The 22,938-nt window shown below is 52.2% G+C and overlaps 1 protein-coding gene across 5 annotated transcripts; it reads right to left on the bottom strand.

The window, feature by feature from the left end:
- Window positions 1–243: 243 nt before the first annotated feature.
- Window positions 244–16,531, bottom strand: NLRX1 (NLR family member X1). 5 transcript variants are annotated; one of them, XM_033204293.1, is made up of 10 exons: window positions 16,276–16,531; window positions 13,998–14,115; window positions 12,733–12,802; window positions 12,167–12,255; window positions 11,042–11,661; window positions 9,875–10,687; window positions 3,931–4,526; window positions 2,969–3,055; window positions 1,882–2,133; window positions 244–1,131 (listed from the first exon to the last, which is right to left on the bottom strand). In XM_033204293.1, the coding sequence occupies exons 2-10, from the start codon at window positions 14,065–14,067 to the stop codon at window positions 810–812; spliced, it is 2,919 nt and encodes a 972-aa protein (XP_033060184.1). In that variant the 5' UTR covers window positions 14,068–14,115; window positions 16,276–16,531; the 3' UTR covers window positions 244–809. The 5 variants fall into 5 exon arrangements, with proteins under 5 accessions (XP_033060184.1, XP_033060185.1, XP_033060186.1 ...); XM_033204294.1 differs by lacking the exon at window positions 13,998–14,115 and adding an exon at window positions 13,906–13,948 and having other exon boundaries at window positions 16,276–16,402; XM_033204295.1 differs by lacking the exon at window positions 244–1,131 and having other exon boundaries at window positions 2,111–2,821; window positions 13,998–14,114; window positions 16,276–16,407.
- Window positions 16,532–22,938: the final 6,407 nt, after the last annotated feature.

The following is a 22,938-nucleotide window of genomic DNA, read 5'->3' as shown; positions in this document are numbered from 1 at the left end:
AAAGGCCGAGTCTTGGGTATGTCTTGGGTATGTCTTCATTAGCAGCGTGAGTTCGGAATAATACAGTCCAGCATGGCCAAACCCCATGCCAGTATCTTGTTCATGGGCCCCTCCAGCCTCCACTGCCTCGGAACCTAGTGCCCAAGAACCACGTGCAATAGATCATGGTTGGTAGTTTAACCAGAAAGACCAAGAAGAATGCCCTTCCTGGAAGCACCAGGCAATAAAGAAGAGGTCACAATCGGTGGAAGGCACACAGCTTTTTAATAGCAGCAAGTCAGGTGCATCTGCCTCGGGGGGCCACCAAGCCATCATACCACTGTGGCAGAGAGGGCATGAGGATGAGGAGAACGCACCAATGCGAGGGCATCCTCAGTGTCCACAGGTGAGCATAAGTCATGACGGGAAGTTTCCAACACATCTGGATGGCAACACCCCTGGCATGGCATGGCAGACATAAGATGTGAGCCCCTTGGTGGCACAATCAGAGGCTCCTTGAGAGGAGGGGGAGGCAAGTTTGGTGGTGGTGCTTCAGGGCACGCTGGCCATCCAAATGCCACATGCTTTGGTCCTTCTCGATGAATGGAGAGGAGGCATGTTCCATCTCCAAGCCCGAAGCATCGATTCACCATCTTTAACTTGGAGATTCCAGACTCGGTCCTGGTCGAGCATGCCCTAGGAGGGCAGCTGGCACAGCTGTGCCCATTCCTGAAGGAATCTTTCTAGGGGGAGCAGTGCAAGCCAGGAGGCCACAGAGGGAAGAGGTTTAGGGCCAGTGGTCACATATTTAGGTGCCTGCCACCAGTGTCTCAGCTTCCAGAGCCTCCCAGCTGCTCTAGGAGGCCCCTCACCTCGCCCTCCACTCGCAGCAGCTGGGCCTTGCGCCAAGGATTAAGGGTGGCACCCCGGCTGTCTTCCAGATCCCGCAGTAGGAGCTCAAGGTGTCGCTGGACCCGGGCCCGGTCCCAGCTGTTGAGGTTCCGCTGGACTTCACTGAGGATCACTGACCAGTATTCCGACACCGCCGTCCCCTCTGTCAGTGACACCACCACCCGGGCACCACCTTCAGCAGCAGCCCCCAAGTCTCGCAAGACCTGGCGGCCCTCTGAGCTCAGCTCATTGAAGTAGAGGCTGGCAGGAGAGAGAAAGTCGATGCCATTCAGTAGAGCTCCAAGAAGGAGGGCCCGAGGGTAGACAGATGGAAAGTCAGGGGGCCTCACATCTCATCTCCTGGCTGCAGAGTGCAATCAGGTAAGTATCTGCAATGAGCCAGAGATGGAGGGTGCTGGCCAGTGGGAGGCAGGGACTAATATTAAAATTCTCTCTTTTTTTTTTTTTTTGAGACGGAGTCTCGCTCTGTCACCCAGATTGGAGTGCAGTGACATGATCTCGGCTTACCACAACCTCCACCTCCCGGGTTCAAGCGATTCTCCTGCCTCAGCCTCCCAAGCAGCTGGGATTACAGGTGTGCACCAACACGCCCAGATAATTTTTGTATGTTTAGTAGAGACAGGGTTTCACCATGTTGACCAGGCTGGTCTTGAACTCCTGACCTCAGGTGATGCGCCCGCCTCGGCCTCCCTAAGTGCTGGGATTACAGACATGAGCCACCGCACCCGATCCTGATACTAGAATTCAATGGGACCAGGGACAGTAGGCCTTTAGGAGAAATGGTGGTAGGGAACTGGGGCAGTTTAAGGGCCAGTCACAGAGTGGGTGGGTTGACTCAGAGCTAGGTTGACAAGGATCAGTCAGAAACCAGGAATAGAGGATAGGCAACAGGCCCAGGCCCAGAAGCACTCCCTAGGATTGGAAGAGCACAGTTGAGAGATGGAAGTAGTCTGAAGGGCTGGGGGCAATGGGACCAGGGACAGGACTCACTGCAGCAGCTCCAGGGAAGGGTGCTCCCGGGCAGCTCTGGCCAGGGCCAGGGCCGCTGTGTCACCAGCACCATTGTAAGCCACGTTCAGCTCCTGCAGCTGCCGGTTGCGATCCAGTTGGGCAGCCAGCAGCTCCAGACCGTTGTCCCCAAGGCCGGTGTGCAGCAGGGACAGGTGTGTCACTGAGGTGTTTCCTGCCAGCCCCTCCATCAGCAGGGCAACACCTGCCGCCATCAGCGGGTTGTTGGACAGCCTACAGCCACGTGCAACCCAAGGTTATGAGGGCCCATTGAGAGGAGGGGGAGGCAAGGTTGCTGGTGGTGCTGGCAGCCTTGATGGAGCAGCGCTGTGCTGGGTGTCAGAACGTGGGCCAAAGAGGGCCCTGCTTGGGGCAAAAGGAGCCTGGACATAGAAATGCAGGCCCAGGAGAAAGGGTAGAGCAATAGGGGGTGTGATGCCTGGCAGAGGAGGGAGAGTAGGGGAGCTGGCCTTTCCTTCCCTCTTCCCCCGACTCCCTTCTTATCTATTCCCTTCCTCTTCACCATTTCTGTTTCCCTTCTTCTGCCTGTTTCACCCCCTCCACAGCCTCTGCTTCTCCCTTCCCTCTGACTCCCGTATCCTTCTCCCTGCTCTTCCTTTTTCTCTCCTCATTTGCCTCCCCTTACACCAACCAGAAACTCGGAAACCAGGTGCTCGGGTTCCCCACATATCAGTCAACACTTCAGGGGTGTCTACTGAGTGCCCAGCATTAGGGTCATCCTCAGGAAGCTGCAGGAAAAATCCTGGAAGGGGATCAGTGGCACTGTTACCAGGCAACTGGCCTAGGTATTATTCCACCCTCTCTCCCTGCCTCCCCCAGGCTGATTTTAGCCACGTGAGAGGTTTCTTAGCACCCATTACAGGTGGCATCTTTTCCTGCTGCCCTGCTGCTTGCAGTGGACCTGGGGGAAGTAGAGGGGACCAGTCAGGGCCTAGACTCACCTCCATTTACTATCCCTTGGGTGGGCCTGTGCCAAGTATGCCAGGAGGCAGGGAGCTCACCCTTGACCTTAGCTGGCCACCAGGATGCCCCACTCCCAGTCACTCACCGCAGTGTGGTAATTTGGCACTGGTCATGTAGCAGCAGGTCTCGGAGGTCCTTGCAGGCCTCAGGGCCCAGGCTGTTGAGCTGCAAGCTGGAGCAGAAGGTGGCCAGAGGGGAGGTGAAAGACCAGGGAGGGAATTCAGCAAGCAGTCTGTCCATCTACCATGACCTTTTTTGATCAGCCTGCCTCTGGGAATCCATACCTGCCTCCCCTTTTTTGAGAGACAGGGTCTCACTCTGTCACCCAGGTTGGAGCACAATGGCATGATCACAACTCACTGCAGCCTCAGACACCTGGGCTCAAGCAATCCTCCCACCTCAGCCTCCTGAGTAGCTAGGACGATAGCCACATGCCACCACACCTAATTTTTTTTTTTTTTTTTTTAGACGGAGTCTCGCTCTGTCGCCCGGGCTGGAGTGCAGCGGCCGGATCTCGGCTCACTGCAAGCTCCGCCTCCCGGGTTCAGGCCATTCTCCTGCCTCAGCCTCCCGAGTAGCTGGGACTACAGGCGCCCGCCTCCTCGCCCGGCTAGTTTTTTGTATTTTTTAGTAGAGACGGGGTTTCACCGTGTTCGCCAGGATGGTCTCGATCTCCTGACCTCGTGATCCGCCCGTCTCGGCCTCCCAAAGTGCTGGGATTACAGGCTTGAGCCACCCTGCCCGGCCTCACCTGACTAATTTTTAAATTCTTTTGTAGAGACAGGGTCTTGCTATGTTGCCCAGGATGGTCTCAAACTACTAGGCTCAAGTGATGTTTCCGCCTTGTCCTCCCAGAGCAGTGGGATTACAGGCAGGAGCCACCATGGCTGGCTCCTCCCTTCTGCTGCTCCTGTCTCCTCCGCCCAAACTAGATTTCTTCATCTGGTCACTCGTCAGTACCTCTGGTTTCCCTGGCTTCCCTGGTTTCTCTTCCCACTGCTTCACCTCCAACCCTCTTCATGCCTGTGCATGAGGATAGGTCCTCACCCCAGTTTCCGGGCACGCAGGAAGACAGGCATGAGTGTGCGCAGCCCAGCAGGGTCTAGCTGGCAGGAGGCCAAATTCACCTCATCCAGGGCATGCCTTCCGCTGCCCAGCACAGATGCCACCACTGTGCACTTGACGGGTGTCATACGCACACTTGCCAAGTTGAGCTGACGAAGGGAGCTGAGCACCTCGGCAGAGAAGCGCTGGTTCTGGAACTCGTAGTGGAAGAAGAGGTGGTCAAGGAGCTCCGATGGGGGCAGCACCTGCCGGCCCAGCTTGCCCAGCTTCTTCTTGATGGCCTGGGCATTCTCCAGGGCATCCATGTTCTTGATGGGGCAGCCAAGCTGAGCTAGCACAGCTCGGTTGTGGGCAGAGAGAAGCCCGCCCATGAACATGGGGAAGAGCTCGAAGACTTCATCCTCAGGAGGCTCATCTGGGTGGCGCCGGGGGCCCTCCACGCCTAGGATACTGGCGCCCATCTGGTCCAGAACATCATCATTGTAATAGTCCTCCTCTCGGAACATCTCCAGCACCATGGCCTGGGCCACCGCCTCCCGGCTTTTACCCACTATGCGCCCAAACACTCGTGGAACCACCTGAAAAAGAAGCAGGGGAGGGTCACTGTGGCCTTCCACGTGCCTGTTCAGCCTTCAAGGCTCAGCTTAAGGTACACCCCCGTGACTGCTCCAGCCCTGTGATCTCCCCATGAACTTAGCATAATTTGTCTGATCATGCTACTCCCCTGCTGCGACACCTTCCACTGCCTATGTGGCAAACTCCAAACATTTAGCCTGGAATATGAAATGTTTTTTAAAACTAGAGATGGGGTCTTGCTGTGTCACCAAAGCTGGTCTTGAACTCCTGGGCTCCCTCGCCTAGGCCCCCAAAGTGCTAGGATTATAGGCATAAGCCACTGCACCCGGCCCAAAACTTTTAATAATTTGGCCCTAATTTGACTTTCCCAGGGTCATATCTCAACACCTGTCTCATGTGCTCCAGACATTAGGAACTTCTTTCTCTTTCCCAAACACCCTGATACATTTTCAAACCCAGGAGGTGGTGAGAAGGAATTAGCATGTATTATACACTTAGTTTGGGACCGGGCTAGGTGTCACAAATACATCACCATCTTCAACGTCATTGTTGTCTCAGCAACTACGATTGATGCAGCTCCTACTGCTTTAAGGTCTTGTGTGATCTGGGCCCTGCCGACTACGATGCCTTCATCACAAGCCTCTTGGCCCCACTCACTATGCTCCTGCCTTTTCGGCTTTTTTCATCTTGACAGTGCCAAGGTCTTCCCTCCTTCAAAGCCTCTACAGGCCTGGTGCAGTGGCTCATGCCTGTAATCCCAGCACTTAGGGAGGTCGAGGCAGGAGGATCACTTGAGCCCGGGAGTTCTAGACCAGCCTGGCCAATGTAGCAAGATGCTGTCTCTATTGAAAAAAAAAATTTTTTTTTTTTTTGAGACAGAGATTCGCTCTGTCACCCAGGCTGGAGTGCAGAGGTGCAATCTCTGCTCACTGCAAGCTCCACCTCCTGGGTTCACGCCATTCTAACTCAGCCTCCTGAGCAGCTGGGACTACAGGCGCCCACCACCATGCCCAGCTAATTTTTTGTATTTTTAGTAGAGATGGGGTTTCACCGTGTTAGCCAGGATGGTCTCGACCTCCTGACCTCGTGATCTACCCACCTCGGCCTCCCAAAGTGCTGGGATTATAGGCGTGAGCCACCGCACCCGGCAAAAAAATTTTTTTAATTAAAAAAAAAATTAGCCAGGCATAGTGGCATGTGCCTGTAGTCCCATGAGCACTGGAGGTGGGGGATGCAGTGAGCTGAGATCACACCACTGAACTCCAGCCTGGGCAACAGAGCAAGACCCTGTCTCAAGAGAAAAATTTAAAAAACCTCCAGGGTGCTGCCCCTTCCTGGGGCATTTCCCCCCCACTTCTTCCCTTGGCTAATGCTACAAGGGTCAGATGACATGCCCTTCCACAAAGAGACTCTCCTGACCCCTCAAACCAGTTCCCCCACTAACACTTTCATGGCATCTGGGGCTCCTTTCCAGGCATTTGCCGTAATTTTTCCTTATATGGTTACATTGATATTTTTGTGCTGAAACTGTGCAGGAAGCAGCAGTTTCCTTCTGGGAGAGGAGCTCCGACTAGATCAGAAAGGGCAGAAGCCTGTAGTTTCCTCAGATTCTAACACACTGCCTGGCACACAGCAGGTACTCAAATATCTGACAAAGAAATAAATGTTGGGGGTTTGTGATATCTTCCCCCATCCCTGCAATGGTTCTGAAAGGGAAGAAGGGTCATTCCTCTGGCAACAAACCATGACATTGTTTTGTGGCACCTCCTTTAACGTCTGGGTTTTTTTCACTTTTTGATTTTTTATTTGTTTAGAGACAGGGTCTTGCTATGTCACCCAGGCTGGAGTGCAGTGGTGTGATCCTAGCTCACTGCAGTCTTTAACTCTTGGGCTCAAGCGATTCTCCTGCCTTGGCCTCCTGAGAGCTGTGACTACAGGTGTGCACCACTGCACCTGGCTAAGTTTCATGTTTACATGTGAGGCTCCTTTCATAGAGGTGATAGTGCCCCTTCTCCAACACTAACCTGTGACAGCATATGTCACCCTGTGAAGCTGAATCCACAGGACTGTGAATAAACAGATGGGCTCAGTGCTCTGCCAGGGCAGCCCTCCCTCCAAGAGGGCTTGGAGGTGTGGGGCTGACAATTCTTGTGGGTTTTCAATAACTGAGGGCTTTCTGAATCCCCTCGCGAGACTGCAGCCTCTCGTTGCAACTCAGGTTCAGCAGGCACATCCTCAAGGCGGGGGTGGCCTCAGCAGCAGCTGTGACCTCCTATCAGAGGTGATAGTGTGAGAAGGGGTGGGCTGCATGAGCCTGTTTCTTTTCTTTTTTTTTTTTTTTTTTTTTTTTTGAGACAGAGTATCGCTCTGTCGCCTAGACTGGAGTACAGTGGTGCGATCTCGGCTCACTGCAATCTCCACTTCCTGGACTCAAGAGATTCTCCTGCCTCAGCCTCCCAAGTAGCTGGGATTACAGACACGTGCCACCACACCCGGCTAATTTTTGTATTTTTAGTAGAAATGGGGTTTCACCATGTTGTCCAGGCTAGTCTCAAACTAAATTTGTTTCTATGTGTGACAAACAATTAAACAGCCTAAGCCGGGTGTGGTGGCTCACTCCTGTAATCCCACAATTTGGGAGTCTGAGGTGGGTGGATCACCTGAGGTCAGGAGTTCAAGACCAGCCTGGCCAACATGGTGAAACCCTGTCTCTACTAAAAATACAAAAATTAGCCAGGTATGGTGGCAGGCGCCTGTAATCCCAGCTACTCGGGAGACTGAGCCGGGAGAATCACTTAGACCCAGGAGGCAGAGGTTGCAGTGAGCAGAGATGGTGCCACTGCACTCTCGCCTGGGCGACAGAGCGAGACTCCATCTCAAAAAAACAAAAACAGGCCAGGCGCGGTGGCTCAAGCCTGTAATCCCAGCACTTTGGGAGGCCGAGACGGGCGGATCACAAGGTCAGGAGATCGAGACCATCCTGGCTAACATGGTGAAACCCCGTCTCTACTAAAAATACAAAAACTAGCCGGGCGAGATGGCGGGCGCCTGTAGTCCCAGCTACTCGGGAGGCTGAGGCAGGAGAATGGCGTAAACCCGGGAGGCGGAGCTTGCAGTGAGCTGAGATCTGGCCACTGCACTCCAGTCCGGCGACAGAGCGAGACTCCGCCTCAAAAAAAAAAAAAAAAAAAAAAAAAACAAAAACAAAAACAAAAGCAATTAAACAGCACTTACCATGTGCCAGACCCTGAGGATGAGTTCCTTTAATCTTCATGTTAGGCCAGTGATATAAGTTCTAGTATTATCTCCATTTCACAGATGAGGAATCTGAGGCACAGAGTTAAGTAACCTGTCCAAGGTCTCACAGCTAATAAGTAGCAGAGCCTGGATTTGAACTCAAATAGCTGAGTTACCAAATCCCTGTGCTTAGCCCTTATGCTTTGGTGCCTATAAAAAGAAAAAGTTGGCTGGGCACACTGGTTCACACCTGTAGCCCAGCACTTTGGGAGGCCAAAGTGAGAGGATCACTAATGAGACCCCATCTCTACAAAATTAAACATTTTTTATTTTTAAATTAAATTAAATTAAATTTTTTTTAATTTTATTTTTGAGAAGGAGTCTCGCTCTGTTACTCAGGCTGGAGTGCAGTGGCGCAATCTTGGCTCACTGCAACCTCCACCTCCCAGGTTCAAGCAATTCTTCTGCCTCAGCCTCCCAAGTGGCTGGAATTACAGGCACCCAGCACCACACTTGGCTAACTATGTTGTCCAGGCTGGTCTCAAACTCCTGATCTCAGGTGATCCACCTGCCTCACCTCCCAAAGTGCTAGGATTATAGGCGTGAGCCACTGCACCCAGCTACAAAATTAAAATTTTTAAAAATTAGCCAGGGATGGTGGCACATGCCTGAGGTGCCAGCTACTCAGTGAAGTTGAAGTGGGAGGATTGTTTGAGCCCAGGAGGTTGAAACTGCAGTGAGCTATGATTGCACCACTGCACTCTAGCCTGGGCAACAGAGTAAGACTCTGTCTCAAAAAATAAAAATAAAAATACATTTAAATTTTTTTTAAAAAGTGTTGAAATTCTGCCGGCACTAATCAGCACTCTGCCTCCTCAAAATCGGTTGCTGAAACATTCCTAGAGAAAACAAAGGTTACCTAGCAAGGTCCCACAGCTTGACAGAAATATCCACAATGCACCAGTATAGTTTGGCAGAAAGAGCACAGGATTCAGAATCACAAAGCCCTGAGTTCCTGTCCCAGCTTTTTAAACTTACTATTTGAGTGATCTTGGACAAGTTACTTTACCTCTCTGAGACTCAGTTTATTCGTCTGTAAAAGGGATCATAATAAAATTTCCAGGCCGGGCACAGTGGCTCACACCTGTAATCCCAGCACTTTGGGAGGCCGAGGCAGGCAAATCACCTGAAGTCAGGAGTTCAAGACCAGCCCGACCAACATGATGAAACCCTGTCTCTACTAAAAATAAAAAAGTTAGCCGGGTGTGGTGGCGCATATCTGTAATCCCAGCTACTCAGGAGGCTGAGACAGGAGAATCGCTTGAACCTGGGAGGCGGAGGTTGCAGTGAGCCGACATCGTGCCATTGCACTCCAGCCTGGGCAACAAGAGTGAAACTCCTTCTCAAAAAAAAAAAAAAAAAAATAGTCTTTCCTTTCCAGGAGTGATGTGAAAAACAAAAGGAAGAACACTGATTAACACTGATAAAGCGCCTGACACACATCACACAGTGGCTCCTTCCAGCCCTCAAAGACCTCGCTCAGCTATGCCGCTCACAGCACAGTCCTCAAGTCTGTAATTTGGTTTCTGGAGTGGACCTGCCCTCAGGATGACTCCCCTAAGCCAATTACCAATGCCATTCATCTTCCTAGTATAAATGAATAAAATGGCATCTGCTTTATAAACCTGTCTCTGGTGATTTAGTTAGGATGAGTCATCACTCTCAGAGCCTAATCACCTCTGGAGGAACAGACACAATTGAGTTTCTGGACCTGCAAAGTAGAGGACAGGCCTGCCTCCTAGGAGGAAAGACACAAAAAAGAAACCATTTTTAGGAATCCATGTAGGATTGTTATTAAAGTCCCCATGTCCCCAGATTCCCCTCCCTAGCCACCAAGCCTTCCCCAGCCTTGTGGCTTCTCTCTAAGCAATCCCACCAAAAGCCAAAATGCCCAGAGCTGAAACCAGATCCAGGAAGAAGATTCATACCTGTGCAGGAAGCAGCAGTTTCCTGCTGGGAAAGGAGCAAGGGGTGAACAGGGAACCATGTGGGGGCATGGGCAGCTTGGGGTGCTGGGGAGGGAAGAAGCAGGTGGGGGTCTCAGGGATGTTACCTTGATCAGGTTGAAGAGCAGAGGCAGAGCCCGCAGAGGCAGCAGCTTGGCCATGATGCCCAGTACCAGGCTGACGTCCTCCCCTACACGGCCCACGAGCTCAGCCACTTCCTTGCCCACCTTTTGCAGGGTCGTCTTGCGCAAACCCAGCACAATGTAGAGGGCAGCCAGGTATTCCTGCATGGCAGGCACAGTGAACACGAAGGTTCCCGGACGCCCCGGCTCCACACATGGGGCCAGGAAAAACCTCAGGGCATCCCGGCGGAAGATGTGCAGCAGCTGAAACTCCTCCTCCGTCTTGATGCCAGCCTCCAGGCAGCCACAGACATCCTCTTCAGAGAAGTAGGTCTTGCGGGAGGACACCCCCTCATAGGCCAGCTTGCCCATGGTTCGGGCTGCATAGGCCATCAGGGACAAATTGGAGGGGTCAGTGCTGTCCAGGGTTTCCCCGCTGAAGTTGAGGCGCAGGAAGCTGGTATAGATACTTGTAAGAGTCTGCCCAGCAGGCGTGGGGGCATGCAGGAAGTGCAAGGTGGCACAGACGAGCCAGCAATAGGACGGCAGGAAACAGGCAGCGGCGATCTGGTGGTGCCCCTCCAGGTTCCGGGAGAGCATTTGCACCAGGTTGTCACGCTGAGCTGGTGCGGCGGAGACACCTGAACCGCACCCGCAGTCCGGCTGGTTGAGGCGGAGCTGGAAGTAGAGCTTCTGCAAGTTGGTATCAGAGAAACCACAGATCTCACCATAGCGGCCCACGTACTTGCTGGGGATACGGCCAATGGCAGAGGGCCGAGTGGTCACTAGAATGCTGGCCTGGGAAGATCATGGTTGAAAGTTAAGAAAGACCTTAGTGTCCTGTTGACTGCCTCTATTCCCAGGGGACCCCTGAAGACTGAGTGTCCAAGGAGGAAGACATTGATGAGGATAACAGTTATAACTAGCAATTACTGAACTCCTGCTGTGATCCAGGCTGCTGTGCTAATGTTATGTGCAGTATCCCATTTGATCTGAGCAACTCAAGAAGAAAGGAACAGAAGCCTGCGGAAGTCACTGACTTGTTCTGGGTCGCACCGCTGGGAAGTGAAGGGCCCAGGAGTTAAAGTAACCCAGGACCTACGGGGCGAGTCAAGGGGCAGCAGTGATAGCCTGGGGTGAGGGGCCACCCACCTCAGGCAGCATGTATTTGCGCAGCAAGTTGACGATAATAGCAGCTGGTTCCTCTGGTTGCTCCGGGTCACTGCAAAGTCCCGTGCCTGCCAGTCGGAAGTCGAGGTTGAGACGCTCTAAGCCATGGAGCACAAAGAGGAGGTGGGACCCAGCGGCAGCCATCAGGGGCAGAACCTCCTTCAGGGACGTGTAGCGCTGGGCCACAAGTTGGCACAAGGAGGCTGGGGCAGGGCCCAGGGATGACAGGTCCTCGCAGGAGAAGGGGATGAGCAGCTCGAAGGCCGGCAGCCGCCCGTAACACCAGTCCAGAACCATCTTGCGCACCAGCGTGCTCTTGCCTGTGCCCACTGTCCCATAAAGCACCACTGTCTGCACCCGGCGCCCAGAGGCATCCGGGTTAAAGAGCTGAGACAGGGCCAGTGGGGGGAGCCCAGCCTGGGGTGGCTGATGCTCCAGGGCCAGCTCCGCGAGTGGTCGAAGTAGCTCATCGGGGGTGCTCTCGCGGATCACGGGATCAACATGGACCGTGTCTAGGGCAAAAGTCGGGCCAAACTGGCGCTCCTCCCTGGGCAGCCTGCTGAACCACTCAGCCAGGTTCCGGCGGTACCGCTGTATGGCTTCTGAGTGGGAAGACAAGGGAAATGGGTCAGAGAAAGGAGCCTGGAGATGTAGCTTAGGGCCAATCAGGGCAGTGGTGAGGTCAGGCTGGGACATCAAGGCATAGATGCTGGGGCCCACAATGGTGGGCACACAAGACTCCCTGAGAAAATACAGACTGTCCAGAAAGTCTGGAACCCCTGTGTCAGAAAGTGGGGAGCCACTGGACATGTAATGCTGAGCCTGGACCAACTGGTTTCACAGTGACCTATGTGTCGTCTTAACCCGCTTGACCCAACTTGGTTGAGGATAGGGATGGTATGGCTCTCCTAGTGCTTTGTACATATAAGTGTGCATTGCAAGAGCATTGCAGGAAGGGATACACACACAGATGGGAGGGAGGGAGAGGAGGAGGGAACACCAATGGAAGATGGCAGTGGATCCTCTATGCTTTCCTCACCCTGCTTCTCCTTCCAGCCCCATCTCCCCACCACACCTCCCGACCAGGGTCCCAGCCAGTCCCTTTACCAGTTGCAGAGGCGCTGGGGAACAGCCGTCCATGCCTCCCGGACCGGGGAGCACTGTCTGCCAAGCTTCCATGGTGGCGTCTAAAGGCCCTGGGAACAAGGAGAAGGGATGAGCTGGGACTTGGATCTTGGATCAGCCCCTTCGCAAGCTCTGGATCCAAGCCCGTCTGCACTGCTAGATTTCTGGTTTCCTGAGATATAGGCCCCACACTGGACCCCCAAGTTTAGAGGCTTGTCTGACTCTCACACCCTTCCCAGGTGCTGAGGCCTTAACCCTAGCCCTCCAGCCCCCACTGCTGACTGCCTGCCTGGAACTCAGGCTGGTCATGCCAGGCTCCACCCACTTCCCACAGGGTCCTCCCTCCACTGACTACTATGCCTTCTACCACAGATGATCGAAGCCAACTTCCTCTCAGGCCTTGGAGCTGCCACTGTATCCTCCCTCCCCCAGAGGACCAAGCCCCTCCCCAAGGTCCCCAGGAGATCAAGCTAGCCCCAAGTCTTGACCCTTCCCAGTCTGCTCTGTTGTGCCCAGATTAGTCCTAAGGTATGACACCCAGGCCTCACCTAGGGGGCCCAAGGGGACGCTCCCCTTGAAGGGGCCAACTCCAGTGGATCAGGAAGGGGATACGTTCATCTACAGAGAGAAGGAAGAAATAGCATCTGCAGAGCCATCCAATACACAGAACCCACGTCTACATCAAACCCCCCAGTGTCTGCTCTCATTGCAGCAGGTACTGTCCCTTTGCAGCAGTTATTTTGCAACTTTTTTTTTTTTTTTTGAGACGGAGTCTCGCTCTGTCGCCCAGGCTGGAGTGCAGTGGCCGGATCTCAGCTCACTGCAAGCTCCGCTTCCTGGGTTTACGCCATTCTCCTGCCTCAGCCTCCCAAGTAGCTGGGACTACAGGCGCCTGCCACCTCGCCCGGCTAGTTTTTTGTATATTTTAGTAGAGACGGGGTTTCACCGTGTTAGCCAGGATGGTCTCGATCTCCTGACCTCGTGATCCGCCCGTCTCGGCCTCCCAAAGTGCTGGGATTACAGGCTTGAGCCACCGCGCCCGGCCACGTTATTTTGCAACTTTATATTTCGTTGTGTAATTATTTGATTAACATTCATTCCTCTCTCCTCCATGAGAAGGATCACATTTGGGTGTTTCAAAATTTTTTTGTCCCCCTTAACGTCTGTTTTTGTTCACAATTTCTTACTTAGAACTTAACACCAGGTCTGCAGTACAGCAGACACTCAGTAAATCTCTGTTGTATGTAAAGTCAAGTCAGACAAGTTCCTAGACTTATGTAGCTACAAGAGACTCTCGAAGACGATCTAGTCCAACTCCTTTTTTTTTTTTTTTGAGACAGAGTCTTACTCTATTGTCCAGGCTGGAGTGCAATGGTGCAATCTCGGCTCACTGCAACTTCTGCCTCCCAGGTTCAAATGATTCTCCTGCCTCAGCCTCCCAACTAGCTGGGATTACAGGTGTGCACCACTATGCCCGGCTAATTTTTTTTTGTAGTTTTAATAGAGACAGGGTTTCACCATGTTGCCAGGCTGGTCTTGAACTCCTGACTTCATGATCCGACCGCCTTGGTCTCCCAAAGTACTAGAATTACAGGAATGAGCCACTGCACCTGGCCAAGTCCAACTCCCTTATTTTAGGATGGGAAAAAGGCAGCTGAGGAAGGTGAGGTGACATGCTGCAGATCAACAGCTAGAGAATCACAGAGCTGAGACTAGTGTACCTGGTATCTGGATCCCTGCTGTCTTGGAGGCATCATGTGGACCCTGGAAAGCAAGAAAGAGATAAAAACAGAAACCCCTGCTTCCTACTCACCTGGTGGCTGGAGTGCTCTTCCAAAACCAGAGCCCCAAGAGGCCCTGGGCAAATGGTGGCCCCACCTCATTCTGGGAGAGAAGGCCAGAGCCTGGGGGGCCTAGGACTGACTTCTAGCCTGCAAGAAGAATGGTATGAATGGATCACTGCCACCACTCCTCCCCTGCACCCCTAACCCCATTCCAGCGAAGGAGGGACCTTCCTCCCAAGAGAGGATCAGCCCTTCCTCAAATGTTGGCCCTGCTGAAGCCCTGGCCTGGCTTTCAGCTCTCATCCCTCTCCCAAACTCTCCAACTTGAGGGATCCCATTCTCCTGCCTCAGCCTCCCAAGTAGCTGGGATTACAGGTGCCCACCACCACACTGGGATAATTTTTGTAGTTTTAGTAGAGATGGGGTTTACCATGTTGGTCAAGCTGGTCTCGAACTTCTGACCAAGGCAGGTAATCCACCTGCCTTGGCTTTGCAAAGTGCTGGGATTACGAGCATGAGCCATCACACCCAGGCTTCCTACCACATCTTGCCTCTCCCCTGAAGTTTCACGAACACCTTTCCCTGAGTTCCACCCTGGGAAACTGCTTTATTTAGATGTCCTTTTTCCTTCTTGGTTGCCAGCAAGCTCAGATAGGAGTCCTGTGTTCATTTTCAGTGGCTTTTCTGTGCCTAGATTTTCCAGTAATAATTATCCATCCCACTCTGCCTTTCTTCCCCAGATATCAGGTCCTTTTAGCTGAGTTTTAACGGCATTATCATTTTATGTTCTCTGTGACTTTTATGTAAGCAGCTTTTGAAGCTGACATAAATAATAAATAAATGAATGAACTTCTCACTTGACATCTCCAGATGGACAACCTGCCACTGCTTCAAACTTCTCCCATGTAAAACTGAACTCATCATTCCCTCCTCTTGTCATTTACCTTGCTGTAAATCTTCCCACCTATGCCTTACACTAGAAACCTGACCTCTGTCTTCAAATCTTTCTTCCCCTGCTCCTTCAGGCAGTGTGAAGAGTACCAGCAATTCCTCCCCACTGCTTTGCCAGCCAGTTGCTGTCCTGACCAGCATTTATTGGACCCGATCTCCTCACCAGCCTTTCTGCCTTCAGTCTCATCCCATTCTAATCCCTCACCCCAGGCACCAAGCACCTCCCGAAAGTCCGAGGTTACTTATAGAGTCCAAACACCAGGCTCTCACAAGCTGTTTTTCTGAGTTTGTCCCAGCCCGTACCTTATTCCCCAGGCTCACCGGATTCTTGCTCTTGCTGTCCTAAATTTGTTCATACACTCTTCTCAGTTTGGAATGACCTTTCTCCTCTGTTAGAGTCCCAACCAATCTATTTTTTTTTTTTTTTTCTGAGACAGGGTCTCTCGCTCGGTTGCCCAGGCTGGAGTGCAGTGGTGCGATCTCAGCTCACAGCAACCTCTACCTCCTGGGCTCAAGCAGTCCTCCTGCTTCAGCCTCCTGAGTAGCTAGGACTACAGTGATGTGCCACCACACCTGGCTAATTTTTGTTCTTTGTTTTTGTAGAGACAGGGTTTTCACCATTGTTGCCCAGGGTGGTCTCGAACTCCCAGGCTAAAGTGATCCGCCCGCCTTGGCCTCCCAAAGTGCAGGGACTGCAGGCTTGGGCCCCAATCAATCTTTTAAGATCCTACTCAAAAGTCTCCGTCCCTGGAAAGTCTTTTCTGAGGCCTCTGAACTCACTTAAATGGAATGTGTCCCTATTTAGCACCTGGTCTCTTCCACCGAGATCGGGGCTTCTTGGGTAGGGCACGCTTAGGGAGAACTGGCTGCATTAGGCCACCAGCAGAGGAGCTGGCTGGCTGCTGGCCCGTCCCATGGGCTGGGGAAGGGTTAAGAGAGGGCTCCGGAAGCCTGACAAAGCCTAGGTTCCGGGTTAACCTCGGATCTAGGGCCACTGAGTCAAGATGGGACTCGCAGGGCCGAGGGCAGTTCTCTGGGTGATCACCCAGGTCTCCACAGCAGTGAGAAAAGGAGGGGGCACTGCAGGAAACGTACAGGGGCGGTGTTCCCACAAGTCCAGAGCTCCTCCACCAAACTGGGTCCCAAACAGCTCTCCTACTTTCAGGTTGCCTCGGGGACCCAGGGGGAGACTTGCCAGAACGCCCGCCATTCAGCGCCCAGCTCCGTCCCTCTCGTTCCCGGCCGGGATCTCCCCGCGGCCCTTGCACAGCCTCCTCCCCCCGCCCGCCCTGCCCCCCGCTCATCACGGCCTCCCAGCCAGGGGCGCAGTGGCGATCAAGCCCGCCAGGCCTTTACCCCGCGGCTGCACAGTTCAGGAGACGTCGGCCGCTGCCCGGAGGGGTCGGCTGAGAGGACGCCGGCGTCTCCCGCTGACTCCCAGAGTCCCCGGCTCCTCGGCGAGGCGCTTCCTGCCCGCCTCCGCCCGCCTGCGCGGCCCTGGCAGCGGGAGTGAAAGAGGATGAACCCAGGCACTCGGATCTGCGGGGTCTGAGAGGGTCAGCGAGAGGGGCCCGGTGCTCCGGAGCAGGCGCAGGGCTGGCACTCCGGCGCCACCCGTCCCGCCATCGCCCCCGCCCCCGCCCCCGCCCCTCGCTGCCTCCATCCCCGCGGGCATTGCCGCTAGTACTGCCCTCTGCAGGTTTCCAAGCGCCATTGACACCCAGTGACCTCACTAACCACCTCCCAGGCTGGGCTGCTTATTAGGCCCATTTTACAGATGAAGAAACTGATGCTCAGAAGGGTGAAACGACTTGTGCAGGTTGATTGAGTTAGGAAGTGGATAAGCCAGAACAAAATCCCCGATCTGAGTCTTCCTACCTTACCCGGGGGCCTCCCTGAGGCGCTGGTGTCGGGGGGGATTCTTCCCTCTGTCCCTCTCCACCTCCCCAGCCTACCTTCAGGCAGAGACCTGAGCCTAAGGCTTCCTTGGGTTCTCCCTTAGGTATCTGTTCCTCTTCAGACCCCAGACCTATAAGTGTGTGGCCTCTGGTAACCTTGGTTAAGAAAGGAGGAAGAATGGGGGCTGAAGGACAGCTTGCACCCCAACCTGCTCTTCGGGTCTGACACTCATTCATGACCTAGCCCTGGGGCTTCCCAGTTCCCGAAGCTCCCACCCTTATCCCTGCACTTCCACACACTTCCACACCCTGGGCTCACGTAGCCCAGAAAGGGGAGCCACCTACCACCCACAGCCGCGGCACGCCTTTGTATGCAAGCATGAGTGTACAATATTCACACAACAGAGCTGTGCACTAGGGCACCAACAGGCTCTCCAGGGCAGGGCTGGGAATAGGACTTACTGAAAACAATGTGAATGTTTCATTTAGACATTTGTTCATTCATTGTAGTGTGGTATTGGGTAGTACTGAGCACCTCGCCCCCTTGAGCCAGGTTCAGCACTAGGCCCTGGGCTGCCAACCAGAACAAGGGATGCACCTCATTTTAATGGAACCAACTACCACATTTACAGATGATGTACTTCCAGGCCGAGGCAGGAGGATCATTTGAGACCAGGAGTTCAAGACCAGCCTGGGCAATACAGTGAGACCCTGTCTCTACTTAAAATGAAAATAGAAAATAAGGATGGGCACGGTGGCTCACACCTGTAATCCCAGCACTTTGGGAGGCCGACACGGACGGGTCATGAGGTCAGGAGATCTAGACCATCCTTGCTAACACGATGAAACCCCGTCTCTACTAAAAATACAAAAAATTAGCCGGGCGTGGTGGTGGGTGCCTGTAGTCCCAGCTACACGGGAGGCTTAGGCAGGAGAATGGCCTGAACCTGGGAGGCAGAGCTTGCAGTGAGCGGAGATTGCACCCCTGCACTCCAGCCTGGGCAACAGAGTGAGACTCCATCTCAAAAAAAAAAAGAAAGAAAGAAAAAGAAAAGAAAATAGAAAATAAAAATATAAAAAACAGACAAACAAATGATGTTCGTCAGTGGCAGAGGCAAAGCATTAGGAGAGTCTGGAAAAGGGAGTGCAGAGGAGGTAATATTTGTTCTGGATCTGAAAAAATAAATCAGAGGGCCACGCGCAGTGGCTCATGCCTGTAATCTCAGCACTTTGGAAGGCTGGGGGTGATGGCAGATCTCCTGAGGCCAGGAGTTTGAGACCAGCTGAAACTGGTCACCATGGCCAACATGGTGAAACCCCGTCTCTACTAAAAATACAAAAAATTGGCCAGGCATGGTGGCTTATACCTGTAATCCTAGCACTTTGGGAGGCCAAGGCAGGTGGATTGCCTGCGCCCAGAAGTTCACGACCAGCCTGGGCAACATGGTAAAACCTCATCTCTACTAAAAATACAAAAATTAGCCAGGCTGGGTGGTGCATGCCTGCAGTCCCAGCTACACAGGAGGCTGAGGCAGGAGAATCGCTTGAATCCAGGAGGCGGAGGTTGCTGTGAGCCGAGATCACACTACTGCACTCCAGCCTGGGAGGCAAGCAAGACTCTGTATCCAAAAAAAAAAAAAATCAACCAGGAGTGGTGGCATGGGCCTGTAGTTCCAGCTACTCAGGAGGCTGAGGCACAAGAATTGCTTGAACTTGGGAGGTAGAGGTTGCAGTGAGTCAAGATTATGCCACTGCACTGTAGCCTGGGAGATAACGCAAAACTCTATCTCAAAAATAAAAATAAAAAAAGCACAAAAAATTATCTGGGCATGGTGGCACATGCCTATAATCACAGCTACTCAGGAGACTGAAGCAGGAGAATTGCTTGAACCTGGGAGGCGGAGGTCACAGTGAACCGAGATTGCGCCACTGCACTCCAACCTGGGCAATAAAGAGAGACCCTGTCTCAATAAATAAATAAATCAGAGAAAGGAAGGGCAGGGCATCCCAGCAGCAGGGTGAACAACACATTTGCATTTTAAAAGAGGTTCTTCAAGGAGAGTAGAATGGAATGTGGGAGGGGAAGTATAGGAACCCCGTGAATGTAGTCTCAGGGGTGACAGTTTGGGCCTGATAAACTCTAGCTTAATTCCACTTATCTAGCCATGCAAGGCAGTCACCTGGTGGCAGTTCCTGGACACAGTTCAGAGCAATCTGTTTCCCCCCCCCATCACCTTCCCCATGGATACGACAGCCATGTAGGTTTTATTAATAACATATACTTTGGCTTCTTGCAGACAGAAGTACTGTGAGTCATGCCGTGGGCATGTCCTCTGTTGTGTGACCTCAGGATGGGGCACAGTGGCTCACGCCTAGAATCCCAGCACTTTGGGAGGCCAAGGTGGGTGGATCACCTGAGGTCAGTAGTTCGAGACCAGCCTGACCAACATGGTGAAACCCCATCTCTACTAAAAATACAAAAAAATTAGCCAGGCGTGGTGGCAGGCACCTGTAGTCCCAGCTACTCAGGAGACTAAGGCAGGAGAATAATTGGAACGCAGAAGGCAGAGGTTGCAGTGAGCCAAGATCATGCCATTGCACACTCCAGCCTTGGATAGAGTGAGACTCCATCTAAAAAAAAAAAAAAAAAAACTTATAGCCTGAGGCTGGGGTGTGGTCGCTCACACCTGCAATCCCAGCACTTTAGGAGGCTGAGGCAGAAGGATCACTTGAGCCCAGGAGTTTGAGACCAGCTTGGGCAACATAATAAAACCCTGACTCCACAAAAAATAATTAAAAAAAAAAAAATTAGCCAGGCATGGCGGCATGCACCTGCAGTCCCAGCTACTCTAGAGGCTTAGATGGGAGGATCGGTTGAGCCCAGGAGGTTGAGGCTGCAGTAAGCCATGACTGCACCCTGTACTCTAGCATGGGTGACAGAACGAGACCCTGTCTCGAAAAAAAAAGAATTATTGCATGGACAACTGTCTTGGTCAACTCTGGTCTTCAGCACTTTGCACAGGTCTGGACAGAGAAGGTGATTGTGTGAAAGAAGATTATATCGGCCGGGCGTAGTGCTCATGCCTGTAATCCCAGCACTTTGGGAGGCCAATGTGGGTGGATTGCCTGAGCTCAGGAGTTCGAGACCATCAGGGCTACATGGTGAAACCCCGTCTCTACTAAAAATACAAAAAAATCAACCAAGTGTGGTGGCACACACCTCTAATCCCAGCTACTTGGGAGGCTGAGGCAGGAGAATTGCTTAAGCCCCAGAGGCGAAGATTGCAGTGAGCTGAGATAGTGACACTGCACTCCAGCTTGGGCTACAGAGTGAGACTCCGTCTCAAAAAAAAAAAAAAAAAAAAAGATGATCTGTAAGCCAAGGTACTTAGGTATTTTGGCACTTAGGGAGAGACGGCCTATTTCAAAACATACTTAGATGGGCAGGGAGCATTTATGCTCTAACTCAGCGGGTTACTGGGACTGGTGGGAGGAACACGGGATAGGGCGCCGTGGCAAGAGTACAGTATCTCACCGGGCACCGTGGTTCACGCCTGTAATCCCAGCACTTTGGGAGGCTGAGGCGGGCGGATCATGAGGTCAGGAGATCGAGACCATCCTGGCTAACATGGTGAGACCCCGTCTCTACTAAAAATACAAAAAATTAGCCGGGTGTGTTGGCGGGTGAATGGCGTGAACCCAGGAGGCAGAGCTTGCAGTGAGCTGAGATGGCGCCACTACACTCCAGCCTGGGCAACAGAGAGAGACTCCCTTTCAAAAAAAAAAAACAAAAGAATACAGTATCTCAAGAGCTTGCTCCAGTCATTTCTTCAAGCCTAGGTTTCCTTTTCTATTTTGTTTACTTATTTTTATTTATTCATTTATTTTGAGACAGAGTTTCACTCTTGTTGTGCAGGCTGGAGTGCAATGGTGCAATCTCGGCTCACTGCAACCTCCGTCTCCCAGGTTCAAGAGATTCTCCTGCTTCAGCCTCCCGAGTAGCTGGGATTACAGGCATGCGCCACCATGCCTGACTAATTTTTGTATTTTTAGTAGAGACAGGGTTTCTCCATGTTGATCAGGCTGATTTCAAACTCCGACCTCAGGTGATCTGCCCGCCTTGGCCTCCCAGAGTGCTGGGATTACAGGCGTGAGCTACCGCACCCGGACTCATTTTCTATAAAAGGAGGAAATGATAGTGCTCTTCCTAGCAGTCTCATGGGGTTGCTGTGGGAATCAAAAGAGCTCTCAGCAAATATGTGAGCCACTCTACAAATGTTATCTGTGCCTGCATGGCCTTTGCTGGCTCTGGAAGGCCAATGGCCTTCATTAGCTCCCACAGGAACTTGTAAATGTGTGAATCTATAAGTGTTTAACCCTTTCAGAAGTATTTACTGTTGTTTTGTTTTGTTTTGTTTTGTTTTTAACAGGGTGTCACTCTGTCACCTAGGCTAGGGTGCAGTGGCACAATCATAGCTCACTGTAATCTCAAACTCCTGGGCTCAAGTGATCCTCTCACCTCAGCCTCCCAAGTAACTAGGACTACAAGCACTGCCACCTTGCCCAGCTAATTGTTTGTTTGTTTGTTTTGATAGAGAGTTGTAGTGATGGGGCCTCACTGTGTTGCCTAGGCTGGCCTCCCAAAGTCCTGGAATTACAGGTGTGAGCTACCATGCCATGCCCTAGTATTTACATTTTAAAAAGAGAAAGAGGGCCGGGCATGGTGGCTTATGCCTGTAATCCTAACACTTTCGGAGGCTGAGCTGCGAGGAATGTTTCAGCCGGGAGTTGGAGACCAGCCTGGGCAACATGATGAGACCCCATCTCTACATTTAAAAAATTTTAAAAATTAGGCCTGAGGTTAGGAGTTGGAGACCAGCCTGACCAACATGGAGAAACCCCATGTTTACTAAAAATACAAAATTAGCTTTTTGTATGTTTACATGTTTACATGTTTACAAAAAATACATGTTTACAAAAAATACAAAAATACAAAAAATACAAAATTAGAAACCCCATCTCTACTAAAAATACAAAATTAGCTGGACGTGGTGGTGCATGCCTGTAACCCCAGCTACTCGGGAGGCTGAAGTAGGAGAATCGCTTGAACCTGGGAGGCGGAGGCTGTGGTGAGCCGAGATCACGCCATTGCACACAAGCCTGGGCAACGAGAGTGAAACTCTGTCTCAAAAAAAAGAAAATTTTAAATTATCTGGGAATAGTGGCATACACCTATGGTCCCAGCTACTCAGGAGGCTGAGGGAGGAGGATCCCTTGAGCCCAGGAGTTCAAGGCTGCAATGAGCTATGTTTGTACCACTGCACTGCAGCCTAGGTGACAGAGTGAGACCCTGTCTTTAAATAAAAAAGAAAAATGGAGAGAGTACAATAAGAATCTTAAAAAAGATTATTTAGTGGTGGGATTTCATGCCCTTTGATATATCAAAAGCCATCTCTTGGCATCACTCCAGGGAGAAGGTGGCACCCAGAATGCCCTCTAAATCTAACTAGAATTCCAGCAGCTTGAACTCAGACTTCTTCATGCTTTCCACTCCCATCACAAACCTCCATAAGAAAAAAAAAAAAGTCATTCATCTCCAGGTGAGCACCCAACCACTCATAAATTGGACTCTAGTTTAGTTTGGGTCACTTAAGTCTACGTGTGGCACTAGGGTGTTCCAGGCAGCTGGCAGGTTGATACTAGTCATTTCCTTCAGTCCCCAAGCAGCAGGCCCAGGAGAGAAGAGGGTGAGTCAGTGTGCTGCTTCTTGGGTCGTCCTGCCCCCAGCCCTCAAGAACTTCTGGACAGTTGCCTGATTCAAACCCCCAGTCAGCAAACCCATTTGTATTCCTGGTGGCTGACAGTTCAGCCCCGGCAAGGGTGGCTGGGTGGACAGAAGAGGAGAAGCAAAGGGGAAAGGCGAGTAAGCCCAGTGAGGTCCCCACCACGCCCATCCTAGCGATGGGGCTCCAGGGTCTTTCCTGCTTCTCACTGCCCTCCAGAACCATTAACACATGCCACCCCTGCAGGCACACCCAGGGCTCAGTGAGTCCTGAACACAGAGCCAGGCATCATTTGGGCAAGAACTCGCCCATGCAACAGACACACAGCTCCCCACACA

The sequence above is a fragment of the Trachypithecus francoisi genome, unplaced genomic scaffold (assembly GCF_009764315.1).
Source record: "Trachypithecus francoisi isolate TF-2019V2 unplaced genomic scaffold, Tfra_2.0 Lachesis_group8, whole genome shotgun sequence".
NCBI classification, from domain to species: Eukaryota; Metazoa; Chordata; class Mammalia; order Primates; family Cercopithecidae; genus Trachypithecus; species Trachypithecus francoisi.
Note: the sequence above shows the minus strand (reverse complement) of the source record. Positions and strands in the feature narration are given on the sequence as shown.